This window comes from Channa argus, chromosome 2, assembly GCF_033026475.1.
Source record: "Channa argus isolate prfri chromosome 2, Channa argus male v1.0, whole genome shotgun sequence".
Classification (NCBI taxonomy): domain Eukaryota; kingdom Metazoa; phylum Chordata; class Actinopteri; order Anabantiformes; family Channidae; genus Channa; species Channa argus.
In genome coordinates, this window is record NC_090198.1 from 6,313,430 (window position 1) to 6,336,885 (window position 23,456).

At 41.3% G+C, this 23,456-nt stretch overlaps 1 protein-coding gene across 3 annotated transcripts in view; it reads right to left on the reverse strand.

Annotated features, from left to right (window-relative positions):
- Positions 1 to 11,023: 11,023 nt before the first annotated feature.
- The window catches only part of adamts18 (ADAM metallopeptidase with thrombospondin type 1 motif, 18), a 53,299-nt gene continuing 40,866 nt past the window's right edge, over positions 11,024 to 23,456 (reverse strand). For all 3 annotated transcript variants that reach the window (XM_067495412.1, XM_067495413.1, XM_067495414.1), the window contains 6 exons: positions 20,695 to 20,899; positions 18,409 to 18,603; positions 16,921 to 16,991; positions 16,604 to 16,769; positions 15,063 to 15,258; positions 11,024 to 14,350 (listed from right to left, as the gene is read on the reverse strand). In XM_067495412.1, the coding sequence (XP_067351513.1) occupies positions 14,235 to 14,350; positions 15,063 to 15,258; positions 16,604 to 16,769; positions 16,921 to 16,991; positions 18,409 to 18,603; positions 20,695 to 20,899 (949 nt within the window). In that variant the 3' untranslated portion in view covers positions 11,024 to 14,234. The remainder of the gene's footprint in view (positions 14,351 to 15,062; positions 15,259 to 16,603; positions 16,770 to 16,920; positions 16,992 to 18,408; positions 18,604 to 20,694; positions 20,900 to 23,456) is intronic.

Sequence of the window (23,456 nt, forward strand, 5' to 3'; positions counted from 1 at the left end):
TGATCCCAGCCCTAGTCAGCAGACCAGAAGCTTTTCAGCATGTCTTTACTGAGACCCTATAGTGAACCTCTAGTGATCTGCCCTTGTCAGCAGCTGTGTGCAGTGATCTGTGCCAACTTGTTTCTGTGTAAACACACAGACTATATGAACAATGATCGATGAATATCAAGTCCTGTGTAATGTTATGATGTTCTCATTGTGGTTCTTGGTGCCTGTCAATGATAATTAAATCTAATCCATGGTACAACAGCTTTGGATTGATGAATCACCGGCGTTTACATATTGTTCAGTCTGATTTGTTTTTTCCCCACAAGTGAAATTGGTTGGTCAATTTTACTGTCAGTCCTGTGCTGATATTACTTTGCTGAACTTAACTGAGATTGATTTTTGCTGCTAAATGGCAGGAATTCCATAAAGCTGCAGGTATTGAGGGTCAGGACCATTGGTTTGTTGTGTTCACTGTGCGTCGCTGCTTCATGGGAGGGACAGTTCTCCATGGCTTAGCAGAAACAGTATTTTGAATAAAAATGTGAATCTTACTTAAGGACAATGATGAAACAGATGCAGCAACATTAATTCAGAATAAGTTGTGTCTGGATTCTGCCCAACAACTTTGAAAAATTAAATAGAAAATTAATTTTCTAATGAATAATGAATGTTTTTAAACGACATTTTCAGTCATTTACTATATCAAATGTGTTTTCAGCAATCCTGAACAGACATTACAATAAATAACCTCTGGTCACGGTTAGCGTCTGTCAGTCTCTCATCTGGAATAGTTTTTGCTGTTAGACCCACATTGTTGTCCCAAAACATACACACACACACACACACACACACACACACACACACACACACACACACACACACACACACACACACACACACACACACACACACACACACACACACACACACACACAGGGTAACTTATTTTTCCATGCATAGCTTAAAAAGTTTTCACAAATTATGCCATAATTCACCAAAGTTTGGCCGTCAGCGAGTTTCCAGCATGTTGAATTGGTAGTGGACCTCAGTGGTGAGAGAAGCAAGCAATGCTTCCACACATGGAACGCTCTTCCTATTTTTCATTTATGTTCCAATACAAGAATATTTTTACAATGACATGGCCATCTACCTATTTCATTTTAATATTAGACATTTTTATTTTCGATTCAATTTTTGTTGAATGGCTCAGAATATGCTGCACGCATGCACACGATTAGCCATTGCATTTATTTCTACTGCTGATATATTACTGTGTTTACTGTCACACACCAGCTGTTGTTTGTCTTTTCTTTTTCTTCTTCACTCATTTGTGATGGTGATGATCATTTACATGTCTGTAGATATACGTGCACATCTAACCTACAATATTATGTCTGACATCAATCAAAACATGCCAATATGTGTTTAAATGTGGGTCAATAGGTGGAAGAAAGGGTAGTCAATCTGGGCTTGTCCTCCTCTCGCCTTTCTTTTCAACATATTCATCTATCTTTTGAGTTCCTTTTTTGTGTTTTTATTTTTTCCTTAAAAGTGACAGTGGTCCCCATTTATCAAGCCATCATTGACACCACTGTAAATCTAAGCCCTGAGAAGATTGGGAAAAAACTTGTCTCAGCTGATTTATGGAACCTCCCTAACTATTGATAGAAGTGCAAAATCAAATGTGAAAGGTAGCCTGGATACATTTGTCAGAGCCGTGGAGTGGATATGGGAGAGTGGATGTTAGAAAGAATTAGAAAACCTTGTGGGAGCACAATGGTGCAATCCAAAGAAACAACTGGAAGTAAAAAAATATAAAGTTTTAGAATTAAATAGAAGCTCTATTTGAAATCAGATTCAAACCAATCCATCTATCTAAATACATGTTTAAAGTCCCATTCAGTGGCAGTAGAATCATTTCTAAAAGTCTAATTCAAAGGTCTGGGGGATGACAAGACGGCAGCCACTGGATGGACCTCCTCCATCAGCATTTGACACACACGGTCTTGGGGAAACCTTGGTACCTGCAACACGAGCTACTCATGAGTTGCAGTAGAGCGGGATGCTCATCTTTGCTTCGGTCTGCTGTCCCACCTCTATTGTTCTTACAAAAGCTTTTCCTCATCTTCTGCTCAGTCACCACTGACAGATAGACACCCCCCCTCCCCATTCACTCTGTTCCTGGGTGGGTTAAGAGTCTGACCCATGACAGATGATTTCCCAGTGAAAGAGATATTAGGACTTCTTTGATCCGTGTGTAGCTAGAGATGAACTTCATTCTCTGAAATAATTTAGTTACTGCAGTTCACTAAAATCTATGAGGGTTATATCTTCTATACAGCTGTCACTTAATATACAGACATGTTGCGCCAAGTTGATATCTTGTTGATATGTTGTACATTCGCGCTTGACATAAAGTGGATGCTAACGGTATCACCAACATTGTAATGATGCATTTGATGGATGCCTCTCTCTCACTCTTCTCCCTCTGACATTTGGATATGAAATGTAAAAATAACATAAGGAGATGTGTACCCACTTGCCTCCCTGAGCATTCAGCTATCATGGCTAATTCTAGAATATTGCAGCCACTTCAGCCCGCTGCTGCTCCCCTTTACAAGTGTCTCTTATGGGCTTTTTCACCGAAATTCAAGGAGGGTTTTCTGGCTTTTGGGCAACACACAGGTGCGTAGACAAAGAGCAATTATTCCAACCTTTTCACAAAAAGCCACATTGAGATGCGGGTTGTGGAAACACGCTGTGTAATTTTCTGCCCTCCCAAATAAAGAGTGCATATCAAACCATCCTGAAAGGACTCGAGTGCAGGTACGGTCGACAGCTTATCTCCAAATACAGCGCTCTTACGTTTTCATTTTTGGTCTATAGTCAATTGAATATGTACCATAAAGCTATAATAACGATAAATGAATTTTTGGTTTGTAATACAGAGTATTACAGATGTTATTACAGATGTGACGTTAGATGTCAGATGTTGCGTCCTAAAACGAATGTTAAAATTTGTGCCTAATAAAATGGTAGACAGAATGGGTTTTCATTATGGATATATGTGTATTTATTTGATATGAAATATCAAAATTTTAAACAAATTGTATCTTTTAAATTAACACAAAGCTTTAGTTCACTTATTTTACACTAACACTATGGACAGCTAGTGAAAATATGCATTTTTTGGCTGCTCCAGTCATCTGTAAAGATGCCTTCAGACCCTTTGGACTGAGAAAAGGATTCAATTTACATCTTTATTTCGGTGGTGGACACATGGATTAGGCCCTTCATCGGCCAAGGAACCATGTACGGTACCTTCCACAGGCTTTAAAAACATCATCCCCTCGTCTCTCAAACTACTTCATAAAGTATATGAAGCAAGGCTGTAATGGAATTGACTTTGACAGGTGATCAGAGTCGTCTTGTTTGAAAGCTGGTTTTTCTAACATGATTACATCACTATGTTACTAAGGTTTGAGTTTTTGAAAGTGCACTTATTCGTTTTCAAGGTTTGAAAGTTATTCCAAGTAATTCAGTCTTTGGTTACATGCAGCGACTTATGGAGATGGTTTTGCACTTTATCGTGTGCGTCATATTTCAACACTAGTGTCATAAAACAAATATTGGAATTTGGAAATAAATGTTCATTAATCTTTATATGTGTATGTTTTAGAATAACTGATCCCCATATTATTGGATTGTTCTATTTTTAACACAACGTGGGCAACGAACCATATATGGTAACTTTGACTTTGATTTCCCACCTAATTCTGAAGCTTTTTTTTTTTTCAAATCAAAAAAGTAAAAATGTCCTCTTCAAAATTACTGCCTGGTTAGTATGTTTTGTTACATCCTTTTTTAATTGTAATTCAAATACTGCAAATAGCTGTTTATTTTAATTCTTTATGTATTTCTCTGAAGCTTATAAAAGTGTTTGGCATAACTTTCTCTATCTAATGCTTAATAAGAATGGCGTTGATGGGGAAGCTTGTAGCGTTTTGAATTGTATGTATTATACTATATTCTAAACTTATACCTTTTGTGAAAAGAGCTGTACTGTAGCATCGGAACAAGACCGGGCTGTATGGCGAGTCTACTCCCATTTGTGCTCTTTCTGAATAAATATAGAACAGCGTTGAAGAAAAACTGTAAAGGCATTTAAAGTGAGAGTATCACAGAAATGCTGACCTTGCTGACATGGCAGATACAGTGAAGGTGCTGCAGACACAAACTGAACAGCTGGAAACATTCAATCGTTTCGATAGTGTGTTTAATAAAACTAAAAAGTGATGTTTTTACGAAGAGGGGCCTGAATGAAAAATGTTACGAGCAAGGTAAGAAACTGATGCTTTGCTTACTAAGGTTTGTTCCTAAGCATAAAATCAGTTGTCAAGCTTTGTTTCTAGTTGACTGTAGTGTTGTTCCCTTAGTGGTTTATGGATTTAAAATATGGAGCTTTGAACTTTTTATCTTTTTATAAATTAGAACATGTGTGAGTAATGTGGCCATTTTGGGTCATCTGCGTAGGTGTCTGCTGTCTATTCCTTATATGGAACAATATATTATGTGTTGGATAAAACATCCACGCTAAAAGTTGCCAGATCACTGTGATCCCAGAAAATGTTCTAATATTCTCGATTATTTTTGTTGGGTTTCTTCTGTTATAGGCCTTTTCTATTTCTATGGCTTCTCTAAGGTCTGGGATGCTCAAGGTGTGAGAACATTTACATCCATTCTTAATCAGGGACTGAGAGGGGCGGTACATGATGTATGGTACACTACAACTTTTGAATACAGCTAAATATATATTCTCAGTGCAAATCCATCATAGAGCAAGACTGTTACTTTACATCTATTTGTAGTTCACAGTTGAAGGGATTATTATTCATGTTTAGAAGCTCAGACCACCATTTGGCAATAAAAACAGGCAGATGGTGTAAAGAATTGGTCTCAAGCAAAATGCAGTTACTCAAAGTGAGCTGGTGGTGACCTCCCCCCCCCCCTTTTGCGACAAGAATGCAACGAGTGAGCAAAACAAGGAGGAGTCTGCCTTAAGCCTTAGGTCTGTCAGAGCAGACAGTAAGAACATATTCTGAATAATGGTAAGAATAACATAATCAATCTAAATGAGAAAAGTTAGGACAAGAGCATAAGTTAAACTGAAGGACAATGTTTATGTAGCATATGGCATGAAATGCTGAATACAGAATCAACAATTATAAATAAAAACCGCAGCAACAATTAGTCCACGTTACGTTAAAAGGTAAATTCTGCAATGCACAAGTCTGAGAAAGATTTTTTGCAAACCTTGTAAAAGTGAAACAAAAACAAAAGTTTGTTCACAGCTGTGCTGTCGACTGTTTCTGCACCAAATAAAGACTCGTCTCTCTCTGGACGCGTTGTAGGCAGCAGGATAAGAAAATGAAAAAATTACAGTGACACTTGTAGCTCTGCACCATTGTATCAGCTGAATAACTAATCTGCATCTGCCTGCTGATTTCAACAACACTCTATTCCAGACACTCCCAAATATGGCTGGGGAGATGCTGGGTTGGGGGATGTCTTGCCTTGCAATCAGTCCCCAGCAGCATGTGGAGAGCTTCTGTAATTAAGAAGCAGTGTCCCCCATGAATCCCATCCATGAAGCGGGGCTTTAATTCCCCACTAATTGAGGCCAACACTGGGAGGGTGGAGGGAGGGACAAGGTATCTGAGGCTCCTGCCGGGTGGACCGACCACTGAGTTAGATGATTAGCTGAGGTGTAGCAAAAGTAACTCAGAAACTGAGCCTCACCAGCACAGCCAGACACACCTGCCCACCTCTCCCCGGTTCTCTTCTCCCACCCCGCTGCTCTCCGAAGGAAACCCGAACCCGAATGGAAGCAAACTTTTCCCATTTTAGCTCCACTTCATCGGCAGCTGTTTTTCACTGCTGGTGGGAGGAGGGAGAAGAGGAGCAGGCGGTTTGATTGATTTGCTTCATTTGGATTCATATCTATTGCAGTTGTGATTGCTGTCGACAGAAGTTCATACAACTCCGGAGAGAACAAATCAGAGGTGCGGGTATATTTAGAGAACACCCAAGGCTGATCCAACTGCTATGACTAATAAAAGGAATCATTTGTAGGAACGGAATTTATTTACTCTGTTGATATTCGAGTTGCATGTATGTGGGCATTGTAGAGCTTTTTTGGTTTTTTGCTTGTCATATTTTCACCGTTTAAGTTGAGTGTAAACAAAGTGCTGAAGGTAAAGGGAGGTAAGGCATCAGATCCGCTGACTCCAGCTTTAGGTGACAGTTGTTTTGTCTCCATAATGGTGCTGTTCACCGTTTTGGCTGCATGCGATGCCTCCACTTTCATGTGTGTACTTCACCAGAGGCACTGGGTAAAAAGCACTGAGGTAGTGGCTGTAAGGCACATTGTCACTGAAATCTGTCAGACTCTCTCTCTCACTCTCTCTCTCTCTCTCTCTCTCTCTCTCCACCTCTGGCTCTCACTCTCTCTCTGTCTGCGTGTGTAAAAGAAAAAAAAAAAATTCAATTTCAGAGCTGTTTCTGACAGTCACAGACACTTCAGCAGGCCCGGATCTGCTCCCAATTGTCACTATTGTCTTAGGGAAAAGTTTGGCGTGAGCACTCACATGGACTCGTGCGTGTACATGCCACACACACACACGTACACACACAAAAACAGCGTCTGCGTGGGCTCTTTAATTTATCACAAAACACCTCAATCAATGCTTGTTTCCCCTGATTTAAAGATCTGGCGTCAGTTGTCTGAGGCTTTTTGTAAATATTGTTGCTTTTGTTGATGTGAACGGCTCACATCAAGCCCCTTACCGAGCAATTTCAGCAATGCAGGAGCTGAGGCAGAATGGGGATACAGCTGCAGTTTAACTTTGTCTAAAGTTGTCTCAGTTAGACGAACACTATTTGAGCTGGACTTTACGACTTTATTAGGTTATTCCGGTTCATTAAACTCATCTGAGCTGCCAAACATCAACTTTACGCCGCGGCGATGGAGCATTTGTCCTTTCAGAACATCCAGAAATTCTCTCCAATGAGCTGAAATAGCACCAGCTCTCCCTCACACACACACACACACACTGAAATGACTTCAGAGACATTTTGCTCGAGCATACGGCCTTTCACTTTCAAAATGCAATCTGTTCAGTCTCATAAAGGCCTCAATAAGATGAAAGTCTCGTTGAAGGCGAAGCCTGATGTGGAGGCTCTTCATCTGCTATGTGTGCCACTCCATATAACAGAACATACAATGGGAGGTCAAGTAATGAGGAGTGCTGCTAGGCTGTGGTGGGAAGTACAGTCATTATGTATGAGGATGTCGACAACTAAAGTGTGTGTGTGTGTGTGTGTAAAAATAACGTATCTGGTATAATGTGACCACTGCTGTGTCCTTGTTTGATACACTAGCGTGGCTTTGATTTATTGAGGTTTGTAACCTTGGCCAATTACCTACAAACACACTGTTTCTCCACAATGAAGGACAACAGTTCACTGCATCCCCCTCTTCACACTTTTGCTGCTTGCCTTGCACAAAAAAAAAAAAAAAAAGCAATAGTTAATTGGTAATAGTTTTGACCTTGTTCCTTTCCGTCCGATGATGTTTCCCCCTGATTATTTGTAATTCAGCTTCGCCCTTAATGTGCTAGAGAGCACTTCATTTTACTTAGAAAATCACTGGTGGTCTAAAAATCAAGCCTGGCTTGTTTTCACCTATTCATCTTTTTATCCGCAAGGGGCAAAAATGAAGGATCGCCTCCGAGATTTAGCTGGCATTGCGCACCAAAGAGCCTGAAAAATTGATAGGTTTGGAATTTACATATCTGTTGTGCAATTGTATTCCCTGTAGCTGGCGTGAGCGTGCAGTTCATCAATAAAATATGCCTTTCTGAGTTGCAAATACTGAAATGATGCATGTCAAAATCAAGTTTGGGAATGTGCATTTAGTATTAGTTGTGATAATGTAGAGGTCAGAGAAGTCAATGCTGTGCTTGTGCTACAAGGGCAAGATGGGAAATCTATTAGCATACATCTAGCATGTTCGTTGTGAGAATGTATGATTTATTTATCTTTTGTCCTTTGTTTATGTTGTTATTTGTAATTTGCATTTAACATGTGGTTTAAAATGTAGAGAGAGAAAAGCCAGACCTCCATCCTTGTGGAATTCTTGGGTAAGCATTGCCCTCTGGTGGTCAGACAAGGAACTAACGAGTGTTACAGCTCACATTTCACCAGCAGCTGCTTTTAGTGTGAGTGTGGCAGCTCGAAGCTTGTTCCACTGTCAAACAGAGCTGAGCAACATTTCAAAGGCAGCCATGTGTATATATATGTGACTGCATGCACTGTACATGGTTCTATATGAATAAAGTGATGTCAAATACAGCAATGTGTCTCCAGGGAGAAGGGGGAGGAGAAAGAGGAGGTGGAGGCGAAACAAACAACAGATCCTCTGAGGAAGAAATGGATCTGAAATGTGTACAAGCCCTGAACAGGCACAACAGTAAGGTGGAAAAGACAAGACAGACACAAGGACGGACAGGGAATGAGACGTGCAAGAAGCTGGAAAGAGTTGGCAGCTGACTGGATGCTGTTTCCTCAAGGTCAGAGGGTTAACAGGCAGGTGGGCACTGCTGCAGCTGATGCCTACAGGGCCCCACGGACCCTAATCAATTTTTACATTTCAGGGGAAAATGATGAGAAAGGAAGGAAGATAGATGAGAGAGAGTTGCAGCAAACAGACAGATCAATAATCCTCTGAGCCTCAAGGAGAAAGAACGTTAAGTAAAAGCTTTTTACTGGATGGAGCCGAGCAGGGATGCTCAGAAAGGCAGCTGGTATGTCTACCTTTATGCTCGAGAAAGAGAGAGAGAGAGCAAATGTGGGTTGTGAAACATATCCTCGGGTAGGATTAGATAAAACAAATGCTGTGTAATGCTGGTTTGTGCGTTTGTTTGGTCAACAATATCTAAAATTGAACAGATGGACCATATTTTATGTAACTGGTACTCAAGCCACCAAAGGGACTAGTGATATGGTGCAACATTAGAGTGCAAATAGTTCCAGTAATCAATGGAAACAAATTCTTAATCAAGCATGGTCAAAGGGTCTTTTTGGGGTTCTTTTCATTTGGTTAAGCAGATAGGGTACTGATGATTCCTAAAAGAGCGAAGCTTTTCCTTTAAAAGTCAATTGGAGGACATGTATAGACAGCAGCTGGAGCTGATTCCCAGATGACACCCGCTGCAGGAAAACACACACACACACAGCAGGTGGGGCTATAAAATATTCTGGGTGCTCAGAAAGCCAAACAGTACAAAGTTTTCAGAGTTTACAAAAGCGCATGCAGGGGTAATGAGATGAGAGGAGAAGATGAAGGTGACGAGGGGGGAGAAGGAGGAAGGCCTGACAGAAGTGGAGAAGATGTAGAAAAAAAAACATGGGGCTAATGGGAGGCAGTGTGATGGGCGAGGATCAAGGCGAAGGTTAGAGAAAGCTGAGGAGGTTTAGCAGGGCGTGAGCGAAATATCCACTGTTATTTACCCCGACTCTTAACTCCTCCAGCACCACAGAGACCCCAAAGGCTCAGCTTGATGCAGAGCTGACCGTCGTCTTTTGAGCCGGTAATCATGAAGACCTGTGAGGGGCAGAACACGTAACACTGGAGAAGACGCCTGGCAGCGACAAATGAGCGCCACACTGCGACTGCTACACATCCACACACCTCTAAAGCCAATGTCGTGATCCACCTGCAGTCGCCCTGCAGCAAATACCAGGTGCTTCCCTGTGCAGGCAACAACATTGTCTGTGTGAGACGCATAGAGACAGGCAGAGAGAGAGGTGAGGGGGGACTGAGAGAAAGCCAGAAGAAAAGATAAAAACAAAAAGGGCTTGAATGTGCATCTTTTTCTCTTGATGTACTTTATGTGTGACCACACGCCCGGTGAGCTGGGATTTATACAAAGGTGCTGACGAGAAAGGTGGCGCTGAAATATGACAAGTGCTCACTTGTTCTGAAGGCTGCCCTCAGAGTAAGCCCTGCAAGAAATACAGAGATCATTCTTACTTTATCTTAGTCCACACACACACACACACATTTAGATGGAACTCCGTTAAGATGTGATTAGGCTGACTGTCAGTTGTGAAGGGTCCTATCAAGGTTCACTGCACGCCAAGCACACAAACGACCGTCTTAGTCGGGCTGTCTGACAGTCAGCTAGTGGAGGAATGTGGAAGCTGGAAATAACAGTCGACCCTGACTTACTGCTGGACCGGCAACAACTAATGCTTTGCCAACTGGAAAAAAAAAAAAAGATGGACCTTGAGAGCATGTTGAAAACAGGAAAGAAATACCTGCATCGATCAGCAAGGATAGGGAAGGTATTAAGGGAGACAGGCCTATTTTGGACTTGACAGGCCAGGGCATCTAGTTTGGCTCCCAGTGAGCATTGTGTTCCCTCTTTGCCAAAAAAGGGTGGAGCCGTGCTCTTGTTTGGATCTGGAAAATGATTTCTTACAGAAAATGCTTTTCACATTGTTCATGATAAGAGACGCCATAATTAAGAAGGTTCAATCAAGATTAAGACTTTAACACACCAGCTAAATGCTAATGTCAGGACTATTTTTCTTAGTTGCAAGAAATCATGTTTGCCATAGTTTTATCTGTTAAGATATTTGAGTCTGGACCTACACTGGACCGATTAAGACAGACACAAACTGCTGCACGGTGCGAGTGTGAGGCTACTATGAAAAGCCATTCAGGGTCTTCACACACATACTGGCTGACTTTTAATGTATTTGTAATTGTGATGTCAGATGATGATTTATCAATTCAGAGATAAAGCAAACAACTATCTGAGCAACTGTTGGATGCCAGTTTCAAAGTTCTGCTGGTAGTAAAAACGTTGAGGTTCATCACCCACTTGGGCACAGATCCACAGTCAAGTGAGAACACCAAATAAAAGTACCCCTCTGTTTCTGTCTCTTTATTTCAGTCTTGCTCTCTTTATTTCTCTGCTGCAGTAATGCTTTGGGTGGATGTGGCTCCCCATGCTAAGATAATCAAAATATGTTATTATGAACCAATATGGACAAGGGAAATTGAGTCCCATCTGGAACGGAAAGCAGGATGGAGAAATAGAAATTCTCACATCAGCTCAGCAGTAAAATTGCTGCCCCACTGAGAGGTAGACATAATAAGCTGTGATGTAGCGACATACATATGTATTGCACAAACACTCTCCCACACATAACACATTTGAAAATGCATGAATTCAACCAGCAAACACAGGCATGCATGCGGGAAAACATGCATGCACACACAATTTGCACTGCACGCACCTTCACACCCGACCTGACGCTCAGAGCATGGCATGTTTGTATGTTAGCCATTATATTCTCGTGTATGTATGTGCGGGCCCCAGCTTGTGGTGTCTGGCTCGCAGCACGCTGGTAAACAGCGTGCAGCCCAAAACGACGAGGGGACTCCAGGCTCCGTGATTCATGCAGACGGGTTGATTAAAGAGCAAACGCGGCCCCCGCAGTGCGAGAAAAGGGTGGCATAATCACCGTAAGAAAAACACTGTTTGGTGGCATAAATCTCAGCACGCTTTCAAGTTATGAAAGTTTCGAGGAGGGGGCAAAAAGTTATCGAATGTCTAAAGTTGCCAAAGAGGCTGATGATAGTGCAAGCAGATTCCCACTGAGTGGCCAGACAAATAGTGGCTGCTGAGCGTCAGGCTACGCATAATAACCATGGTGTTCACAGGGAGGGTCGAACAGTTTAGTAGAGAAGAAACAATAACGGCATGCAAAACGTCAAAGCTGCTCTAGCAATATTTTTATACAGAAAATGGTTGGAGCATGTTCGAGCGGAGGCCACGCCGAGTTTTAACACTAATCTCTGCAGAGCCTAACTGAGCCTTTTAGGGTCTTTAGGCTCATTGTTTCGGTTTCACAGCCTAGAACTATCGATTAGGATTTTCAGTTACAGCCGACAGCCGTGGAAAAAGCTTTAATATTTCATAATATTACGTAGAATTTCTTCAGACAGCCTCTAGCTTTGACTCTGGAGGGAATTTGTGGTGGCCTCGTTTTAATGAGCTTTATGCAATGTCACATCTTTATTTTTAATCCAGGTAGAGCCTTCGTTTTTTTTCACTAAGATCTCGTATAGACGATGGCAGAGGCAGACCACTGTTGGAATTGTTCTCCAGCACATCGAAAAGATTCTCAATGGGGTTAAAGGCCTTGACTCTGTAGTGGCCGATCCACGTGTGAAAAAGTCTCGTGCTCCTTGAACCACTTTTTGGACACTTTGATCCTGATGAATCCTGGAACAGTCATCTGGAAATATGCCGGTGCCATTAGGGAAGAGAGAAATCCATTGATGCAAAAACCTGGTCATTCAGTATGTTCAGTTCCTCAGCTATTCACTGCACCAGGTCGAACAACTTGTTGCCAGCTGAGATGTTTTAATTACTGCAGTAACCAGCAAAATGCTCTCACTTATTTGTGTAGGTAAATTCCAGGTCGTCATGCTACTTTGGCCACGAAATTCATACAAAAAATACAATAAAATAAGCTTTTTGTGTATTTTTTTTAAAGGATATTTAACATATTAATTGTACTTTTAGAGAAAGCAGCTGCATTTTAACTGTGTTTTTTTTTCAATGGCTAATTATTTCAACCAAATATCTGTGGGGGGAAAAAAATCATTTAGTGTATGGGCTACAAAAATCCACTTACGTTGTGGTTATTTTAAGTTCTATGAACAAATATCAAGCCATTTGATTCTGACTTGATATTTTACTTGGTATCTGTCGAGGAGTTTGAGCCATGACGGCTGAGCTCAACCAGACTTTTCTCGGCATTTCACCCTGTATAAATAAAGACTGAATATAAAGAAAGGTTGAATGAATTATAGATTTTAGGAAGGCCTGACTTAACGTGTTAGGCGGGAAGAAAATCTAAAAGTCATGGTTGCAAATTTGACAGAAAATCTCAATGCCTACCAGCGGAAAGTCTGATGGCTAAAATGACGATGCAGTGAATGATAACATGAATAATTCTCACATTATCTATTGATTTGTTTTGTGATCAGTCTGCAAAGAACATCTGTATGGATCTATGAGGCAAGCAAAGCCTTTTTTTTTTTTGCTGCTCTGTGATTCATGTATTACATTGCTCAAGTCGTGGCAAAAATCAGCATTTTAGTAAGCAGTGGCTGGCTGTGTCATCACTTCTCTGAAGCCCATCAGTCAAATCTCTGCCATAGCCGAGCTCCGTTCTGACCAGGCTCCTGTGGAGAACACACCTACACCGTTCTCTCTCAAAATGCAAAACCTCTTAGTATCTAGACTGCACCCACGCTCACCCTACAATCATCCTCTTCTCTCCCTCTTCACCCTACTCTCCACTCCCCCAGGCCTGCAGACAATGCTGTTTATTATTCCACTCATGGTGGCTGCAGTGGGTAGAGAGACAGCGGGTAAGCAAAATGCAGACATATAGATGAACATGTATTGCCGTGACGATACAGGAGAGACAGAAATGACCACTTACAACGTGACTGAATAAAATGTTTTACAGAGTGTTTTTCATCACATTTGCATGAACGGAATGCAAAGGGAATATGTGTGAATCAGCAGCAGCAGCAGCAGCAGCAGCAGCAGCATTTGAGGAAGGAACAAGTGCAGAAGACATCCCATGTGTGATATAGAATCTCATAAGGTGTAGTTAAGGATGACTGGCACAATCCTGTGGTATAACCAAAGAGAGAAATAACATAAAACAGATCCGCTTTACACCTGACAAAATGGAAACCATATATTATGAACCGAAATAACTTAAATAAAGGCGTATGAGACCAGACACCAATATACATCATATAAGCAAGCTAAAATTGCTGCTGTCCTTTCCTGTGCTCTTGATGGCTTGTAGCCTTGTGGGTTTTTAAAACGAAAATGTATTTTATATTACATCAACAATTCTTCAGACTTTCCAGTTCTCCAGCTGCGTGACTGGATCCACATTGCCTTCTTTGGCCAAAAGAGTCAGTGAGTTCTCGCTTTTACTTCGTTTTAAAATTCATTAGTCAAGTACTCCAGGAAAACACATTGTTGAGCACAGTTCTGTGTGTGGCGTGAGTTATCAGCACCCATGCGGCCCCTGGGGTGTCGTTTCCTTCAGAGGCAAGAGCCCAGCGAGGCATCGGAGCTCTACGGCCTCTTGCCGGTGCAGGACTTGCAGCACTGCTGGCCATAGAACTTGTGGTTACAAACACCGTGGCGGGGAACCAAGTGGCACCAGCTGAAGTGGTCCGTGCAGCGTTCATCTGCAGAGAAAGAGCGGGGTACAAGGCACTTAGCAGCAGTTTAGTAAACACCCTTAAATTACAACTGGGATTTTAATTGACCGTTAGCTAAACCTCATCTCCCTTAATTACTGTCGCTATGGGTTTCTGTTGTCAGTTTTTTTTTATGCTGTCCTTTAGACAGCCCGAGACAGGCTTATCATTACTAGCCATCGACACTGCCACATGAAATGGCTGGAAGATTTTATTACCTCTAGCTAGTTAAGAAGCTTATCTTAGCTCCGTGAGATGGCTGGGAATGCAGAGGCAGACTTTCAGTGTTTCCTGATACTATGCAACTTATGTTAGAGGCACTTAGCAGCAGTTAATTAAACCCCTTTAACAACAGATTACTTTAACTTTCATTTATATTGTGGATGTTTTATTCATTGATTAATCGGTCAGTTGAGTATAGACTTAATAATCCCAGAAATTTATATGTGTCAAGTATGTGAACGGTTGTACGATGGTTTGTAGATCCGTGTTATGGCTCGAACAATGGAGATTTCTTAAGGAATAGGAATAAGAGTTGATGATGACATTTTTCAAGTATGATTTACAAATATTCAAGCGACTGTGTCAAAAGAAACTGACAGAAAGCAAAGACAACACACCCACAGGCATGAAAGTTAACACACAGTATTGTCATTTCATGTTTAGACTGTACGAAACTGAATGAATTTGTCTTTCTTACCTTTCACTGTCAAGCCAGCATCTGTGACCCGGCTGGGGCGTTGTGCTGGAGCCGGGGGAGCAGCCGCACAGAAGTGTGTGTTACATGCCCGGGAGGTGACAGGCCTCTGGTGGGGCAGGCAACCAGCTGCAGGACGACCTTGCCGGAGACACTGTATGGACCGAGTCTGGACTCCACCGCCGCAGGACACAGAGCACTGAAACAGAGGGAGGAGGTAAAAAGCCCTGAGAGAAAAACAAAATCATAGACAGAATAAAAAGCAGAAAATATAAATAGTAGATCAAACATTGAGAGGACAAGGAACAGTCATAACAGGAGCAGAGGAGGGAGGTGAATGGATGTCTATGCCAATACAATGAATAGATGAAGAAAATGCACATGTGCGCGCCCTCCAGCGAAATGTCAGGAGATATCTCCTCTGGTGGAAACATACGGGAATCACAAGCTCTGCTTAAGACTCTTGCATAATCGATGCTAGAACACCTACACAACCTGCCCCAAAAAGCTCTGCAATAGAAGGGAAAGAATCTGAGGCCCAATCCGTCTATTTAGCCACTGTTGGTCAAAAAGTAAGGTAGGTCTGTAATTTACCTACAATGCAAAGCCTGGCTTTGAGATTTTTGGGAAATAGAGATATTAGAACATAGTCGTGTGTCCAGAATTGATCCGTTTTGTCCCCAACTTTTTGCTGCCAGAGCCCTGCCAGAGCCTCCCGGAGCGGATAGTAAACGAAAATCAATGAAGTTAGAGATGGTGAGTTGGAAAATAAATGTTGTGAATGTGAAGGATTTGTTAGGTTTCGACACTTTCAACAACGGGATGATTTTATTTAGAAAATATGATCCTACTGGCAGAAAAAGCAAGATTATTCTACATGAACCATGCAAATATTATTTTACAAATAACTGTTTTCAATTGACTCTGATTACAATTGTTGGCAATTGTCTGGAAACTGTACAAGAATGATTTGCCACTAAAGCTAGTACTAACATGAGATCCCAAATGAATCCACTCTCCTCCGCCCGGCCATGACTCTTCCTGCTCTGCTACACTACAAAACATCTGCTAGTCATCACTGTTCAATTGAAATGATTTAAAAAAATCTTTGCTGAAGGGTCAAATGGTCAGCTGACGAAGATCACTAGATCTGATAAACAGCTCAGGAACAAGGTAGGTAGTGGACCTTCAGTTAAGCTTCATCTGATTTTAGCCATTTTAACCCAGGTTACAATAAAAACAACATTTCTACTTTGTGGCCCTGCACAGTTCTGTAACTGATCAAAGAAGCATTAAGAGGGATACGGTGACAAATATAAGTTTCATCATCTAGTTATGTGTTACATGCTCGAGGATCTAATTTTCTACCAAATATCCATGTAGCATGGTCCACAATTGACATAAAATGATTCTGGAGTTTTTGGCACATAACAGATGTCATCATAGTGTGTCATATTTGGGATTAAAGCTCAATATTGGATAACATTCAACTGGAACAGATGTGTGGCACTAAACGTCTTCTCTGGATCAAAGCGTCAGCATACCTGTTGCCAGGGAGACGCGTACCAGCCTAAGACCACGGCACTGGAAGTTGTTCTGCCGGAGAAGGCCAGAGGGAGCTCTGGGCATGGATTTCTGTTGCAGCCCTGCTGGAGATCCCCCAGAGGTTTAGCTATATTCCTGCACCTCCTTATGGGGAACTCCACATACCTGAGCGGGAGAGAACAGGTCATCTGCTTTAAAATTACTAAGTGAACAGAGCTTCCTATTTTGGAAACGCTGACATCGAATGTGTGGGGTTATCTGTCCACAATCGATCAAAGTATGAAGAATGACGTTTGGTGCAGGTGAAGGCACATACCCTCCCTGGGAGTCCCTCTCCCCGCAGTGAAGCTCTCTTTTTTGGATGCCTGAACCACAGGACCTGGAGCACTGAAACACAGAGTAGGCAGGAGGGGCAATTTTAGAAAAAGAGCTGTGTTAAAGTGTGTGCGTATAATGCAGAGGGTTCTCAAAGCAGCACAAACCACCAGGTCACTTACTCCTATAGTAATAGAGCCAAAATGCTGAGTGTATTTATCAACCATTATTTTTATTCCATAGATAGTGGTTAGTTAATATATGTGTCTATGTTTCTGAGTCCTTTTAAATCCAAATCACGTGTTATGGGAACACTGTGTTTTATCTTGCAGCTCCTGTAGTGAAAGCCTGAGCTTTACACTGAGCTTTTCCATGACATGTTCAGCAACATCAGCTACTGTAATCTAACATGAATGTCAGTGCTCGGACTTTTCTTCCTCAACTGATTGGACTTTACAAAGTTAAAAAAGCAAAGAGGACTTTGCACACACAGAATAGGATGATAATTATTATCCAGATTGATTAATGCATTAAATTAATCAAAAAAACAAATACATTTTTTACAAAAATGTACACTACACCATTCCTGTTTTTAAAGTGTTGATTAATTTTGTAGCAATTTTTTAAACTCTCGAAAGAGGTAAATATCAGCTTTTTTGCTATTGAACCATTTATAACAAGCGTAAAAAAGATCACGAGGAATCACTTAGTCTATAAAATGTCTAATAAATGAAAAGAAAGTGAAAATGTTTAGATTAACGTCCAACTTTTATAAATAAATCCAACTACTGACTTTAGCACAGTATGTTTCTACAAAAGGGCTTTTACAGAACCAATTAAAAATGTACTTCAGAATCAGTTTTAGTAACTAACTAGTAATTAGTAGTAGTACTAGTAACTAGTATTAGGCAGCGAGTATTAGGGCAGATGGTTTTAGTGAGTACATTTTATTGAATTGAAGCCCACAGACCAAACAAGGACCCCAAAGTAACAGTAAAAGTCATCATCACGTCCTCCCAAGTGGGAAATGGGTATGATGAAGTAGTGTTACTTCAGCTTTTCATATGGATCCAAATGCCATAGTGGAGCACGATCTTTATTGCAGTAATGCCTGTGTGTCACACTCTCACAGCTCTCAAATCCCCCTTAGTACTAAAACTGATTCAGATGAATAATTTCATCTACACAAGGCATTTGTGTATTAACGAGGGGCCTGTATTTTCTTAAATCTGATGGACTGAAATGAAAGTTTTACTGTTTTATAAAGTCGTTATTTCTAAATGTGCTTGAATTGTGTCAGTGTGGAGTTAGGTCTTCTACATTTGGAGTATGACAAACTGTACACAAAATGAAGCAACAACATGTACCCACAAATACAAGGTACATGTTTCTTTGAAGAGAAAGTTTCCTAAAAATGATTAAACTGAAAATAACACATTTCACTTCGGTTGGTGCTGCTGCTTGGACTTTTTTGTCTTTCTCTACCAACCTCTCCCCAGGGAGTGGGAAACCACTGCAGTTTTTCATTTTTGGGGCAACGCCGCAGGACACATGTCTCTTGGGCTTTGGGTCTGTGGTGCTGTCTGCACATCATGTCGGGCACCACTGCTGCCTTGGCCCCAGGATCAGTGCTGCTGCAAAATACAGTCCTCTTCCTCAGTCCACGGCCACAAGTCTTGGAGCACTGTGGATGGACAAAGAGGAGGCAAAAGAAGTTTTTAACGGAACAAAAGTCAAAGACGACTGCATCATCAGGAGTTTTATGACTGAGTAGATAAAAAGGTTTGATGACAATACAAAGATTGAATCATACTGTACATCCATGCACACACACACACACACACACACACACACACAGTTATGACTTTTATATCATTGTTTTAACCTTCAGACGTCATCACATTTAAGCACTGGGCCATATTAACAGAGGTTGAATCCTTGGCACAGACACTGTAAATATATTTGCAATTCACCACATGGTGGACGAGCAAATGGAAGGTCACTGGCTTGATGAAAGCCCAGTATGGCCTAACATAAAATTCAATAAACAAATAACTCAGGAGATGAATGTTATCCCAGCCCATCAAAGTCTTCACCGAAGGGAGACAGTGCTGCTGTAAACTCCACGTGAACTGCAAAGAGATGAGCAGCAGAGTCAAACTGCTCCGCTGGGACTGACGACCACAGCAATCAGGCCAGTCTAAGTGCCAACATTGCATTCATTTATTAGACAAAAGATACGTGCGCATCTGGGCATATCCTTTCACATACACAACCAAGCATGTACACACGTCCCAGTTGTCCTTTGATCACTAAAAGGTCTAACTGATCTTTTTCAGGGAAAGCGGCCTTGTCCCTGCGTGACTGCCGACTGAACTCAGAGTGGGGTTACAAAACAGTCCGCGAGCACGACGGGAGTGTCCTGAAGCAGGATGGCTGAATGACAGCTTAGTGTCCAGACCGTACAGGTCATACCAGTTAATCATCCTACAAAGTTTGACTATCAGGTGCAATGCAGGGCAATTAATATTTTATAGGTGAGCAAATTAAATTCCGTCTGTGGTGCACTGTGGTTACAGGGGAGCAGCCCAAAACCTTGCAGTCATACTTGGCCAGTGAGCAAAATTACCTAATTGAAAGGTTGGCTTTGGAAAAAAAAACCCACACATTTACATGCTGCAAATGGCTTCAGTCCTGCAAGATACTAATCCCCCAGAGACTGAAAACCAGACAATGATTAATTATGAACATTGTCTGCTTTGACATTGTCAGTGTGGCCAATTTGTGATTTATGGATGTATTTACAAAGAACTGCTAGAAGTTATTCTGATTCAACCATTCTAATTAAATTGTCCTATTCATTGAGATAAACAAGGGTGATATATATATTTATATATATAGAGAGAGAGTAGTTGCAATGAAAATAGACAAGGGTTTGCAGCATAACCGCATACAATGGTTAGGTTTTGACCAACAGAGGGCAGCAGAGTGTTTGTTTCAGCTTGAGTGAAACATCTGACAGCTGGCTTAGAAAACTCAGTGAATTTGTGTGTGTGGCTCTCATGTTCTGTCATGCACATGCTGAAGCTTATTACTGTGGTCAAAAAGTTCATCAAGACAGCACACATGACCTGTAGTTAAGCGTAAAGTTACAAACAACATCATTTACAAAGCATAAAACATTGAATGTCATCATCATAAATTGATTTCTTAGGGGAAAAAAAACACACACTTTTTCCTGGAAAGGCTAATATTGAAATCCAATTTACAACCAGAAGTAACGTGATTTGTTTTTGATGTGTGTACAGTGTAGTTCACATTAGTAATTTTGTCATCTCGAAGTTGATTTGTACATAACTAACAGCAGGTTACTCATGAATGGGTTTACCAGCCATAGGTCCATACGCCTGAGAGGTCAGGGACCCTAAGGGCCAGAGCCTCTGAGGATGTTCCTCATATTTCTTATTTTAGGGAGCTGGGACATAACATAACTAGATAGGGGGGTGAACAATAAATCATCTAAGGACATAAGTTACTGAAACTTCACAAAATACTAATCATTTTGAATTTACTGTATAAAAAAACATCTGATTTGTCTTTGTAATGCTGCTGTTTAAATAAATTGTAGTTCACATACCATGTGATACTATAGAGTCACTATCACAATGGGATCACCCTCTGGGATCCATTGACTACTGGATGGTAGCCCATTCAGTAGCTGCTGAAATAGGTCAGTCTGGACAAAAGCAGTGAACAATGACAGTGACACACACACCTGTGACCAAGATCCTGTGCTCCACTCGGGTGGGCAGGCCTGGGTGTGGCAGCTTTGGATCTGGGCAGGGGAGATGAGAGGGCAGAGGGAGTGTGCAACCACCTCCTCCCTCTGGTAGGTCACCTTCCTCAGGCAGTGCAGGATCCTCGTCTGCTGACCTCCTCCGCACGAGCGACTGCAGGACCCCCAGTCTCCTGCCACCCAGCTGTGAAGAATTGTTGAGAGAGAGAGAGAGAGCACCAGGAGTGAGGAAACTTAAAGAAGCCTCTGTTGTCAGTGAACAGAAACGTCATAGGTGTGAGTGATTGAATTGAATGTTGAATCATACGTGCAGGCTGTTTCACAGACGGAGCTGCTTTGGAGCAAACTGTCATCAGGATTCCAGCCACATGACCGAGCTCCTAATAAGGACAAGCCAACCACAGGTCCCAACTCCAATTTGCTGCTCATATTTTGAGCCCAAATACATACAAGGAAAAACACAATTTCAGCCTAAGATACCAATAAGCACTATCACTGCAGACTTCAGAAAACCACTTAATTATTAGGGGTTAAAAACTGAAGTACTGACGCAGCTTTTCCTTTCCTTTAAAAGCTATGACTGATGGAAACCTACAGTAGACTTTCACTGTACTGCTTTTAAAATTCTCAATTCACAAATTGATCTTTGTTACTGCACAAAATAGGACAAAGAAGATACACGGGCTGAAAAAAAAATCGGCCATATCCATTCATATCTCCGTGCTATTTGATTCTGAAAATAAACACCAAACCCATATTATACAAACTTTAACATCTTTCCCAGTTCTCCAGGGCCGACTGCAACACACAGGATGCAATAAGGCTACAGACAGATGTAAACTACAGGGCCTCACCTCTCTTTTCAATCTTCATTCTGTCTTTGTCACTTTTCCCTTTCACCTTTAGCATTTCCTTTCTATTTTTGCCTTTACTGTCCTCTCCCTCTGCCTTAAGGTTCTCTGAGATCATGCTTCACCACTGATGAAAGCCTACTGCTGTTTCTAAAATAGTTTCTGTCTTGGCATCAGGGCTTAAGGGGGAGATTACAGCAAATGAGTGGTCTGACAACCACAGGCTTAGAAGAGGGAGATGGTGAGATGGGCAGATGGCTCAGTCCAGTTCTGAGACGACATGCTACCACAGAGACCATTCCTCCACGCCACCGACCTGCTTCAGGGGAAGAAAAATGCTTTCATTCTCTTTCAAACGCCACAGACAAATGAAGCAGCAGGGCTAAACTTGCAATTTGGAAACAGGAAAGATGTGAACCATTGGGACCCGAAAGCATTGGTTTTGGATTTTTGGCTTGGTGACTGTTTGCTTTTGTTTCCTCTATTTTCCCTGGCTTATAAATAACAATATACCATTTGGGCAAAGTGGCTAAAATGCCACTTTGCTCTGCTGCAAACCATCACTGACTTAGCTGTAATTTGTATCTGTAAAATGTTTCAATAAATTTTTTTTTTTTTTCCAAGTAGAAGAGTGCAATACTGCATGGGAGCTTCATGGAAGCTTGTCTATTCATTTTTAGCACTTGTATGCGCACTTACCACCAGGTTAAGAGCATTTATCCTTAACCTAATATTAAGCCTGATTAGAGGCCAGTGTTTTCTCATGGTCTTCACGTTTTTCTATAATTGTACCAATATGGCACCTCGGCCTACCAGGTTGCTATATCCATATTAACCAAGACTATACATAGTCTGGAGCTAAGAACTGGAAGGCAAAAAGACCAGAACTAAACAGTAGAGACTCCAAAGACTACACCAAAGGCCTGCAGATTTTCCATCTGTCCCAAGCAACACAGATTTAGATCAAAATCTGTATCACTAGAAAAAGAAAGATTTTAGCACAAAGTATTTGGGCACTTGTGACATCTTTGCAGCACCCGCCATTGTATTTCTGTCTATACTGTATGTATTTCACATTTACAGGCAATTCAGAGTCTCGAATTAACCTAACATGCATGTCTTTGGACTGTGGAGCAAAGAAGTGCAAAAAGAACAAGAGTAATCGAGAAAATGCAAACAAAGCTGGATTTGTTACTTTAAGTTGTTATAATTGTACATGAATTGTATTTTTTGTCTGGTATTAAAAAAAAATGAATTACATTTTCTATCAGTCTAAAGCACTTCACATAACTATAGTTCATTGAGGCTCTGGCACTTGATTCACATCCTCTACTTCTTTCTGAAGCTACTCAGAAGACATTTTAACATTGTCACAGCAGGAGGTGCGTCGTGCAAATGATAAAATTGATGGAATTCATGAATTCAGTTTAGCCCTTTCAGTTTCAGGTTCCGGGTACATGCTGAATGTCGGCTCACTGTCATGGTTACGGGCGCAGTTAAATTGAATGAAGCCATTGTTAATGTTATTAGGAACAGATGCTTTTCTCACTGTGACAATTGTCTGGTGTGACCTATTATTTAAACAAATCAAAATCCGGTAAAAGTTTGTACTTTGTTCTTCTGAAATATTTTAAGTAAAAAAAAATGTCATGATATGTAAATAGTGTTTAAATATTATCAGTGTAATGTGTAAAGTGAATCTACAGATGCCCTTTGCCAAGAGAAAAGCACAAAACAAGCAAACGAATAAGAGGTGGAAATGCAGAGCAGGAGAAGATGGACATGTAGTAAGAGTTGGGTGGGGGGTGGGGGCTGGGAAGTGTTGAAAGCAATGCATGAAATACACTTTTAAGAAAGTATTTGGAATATGCGTATAGGTTGTCGACTGCC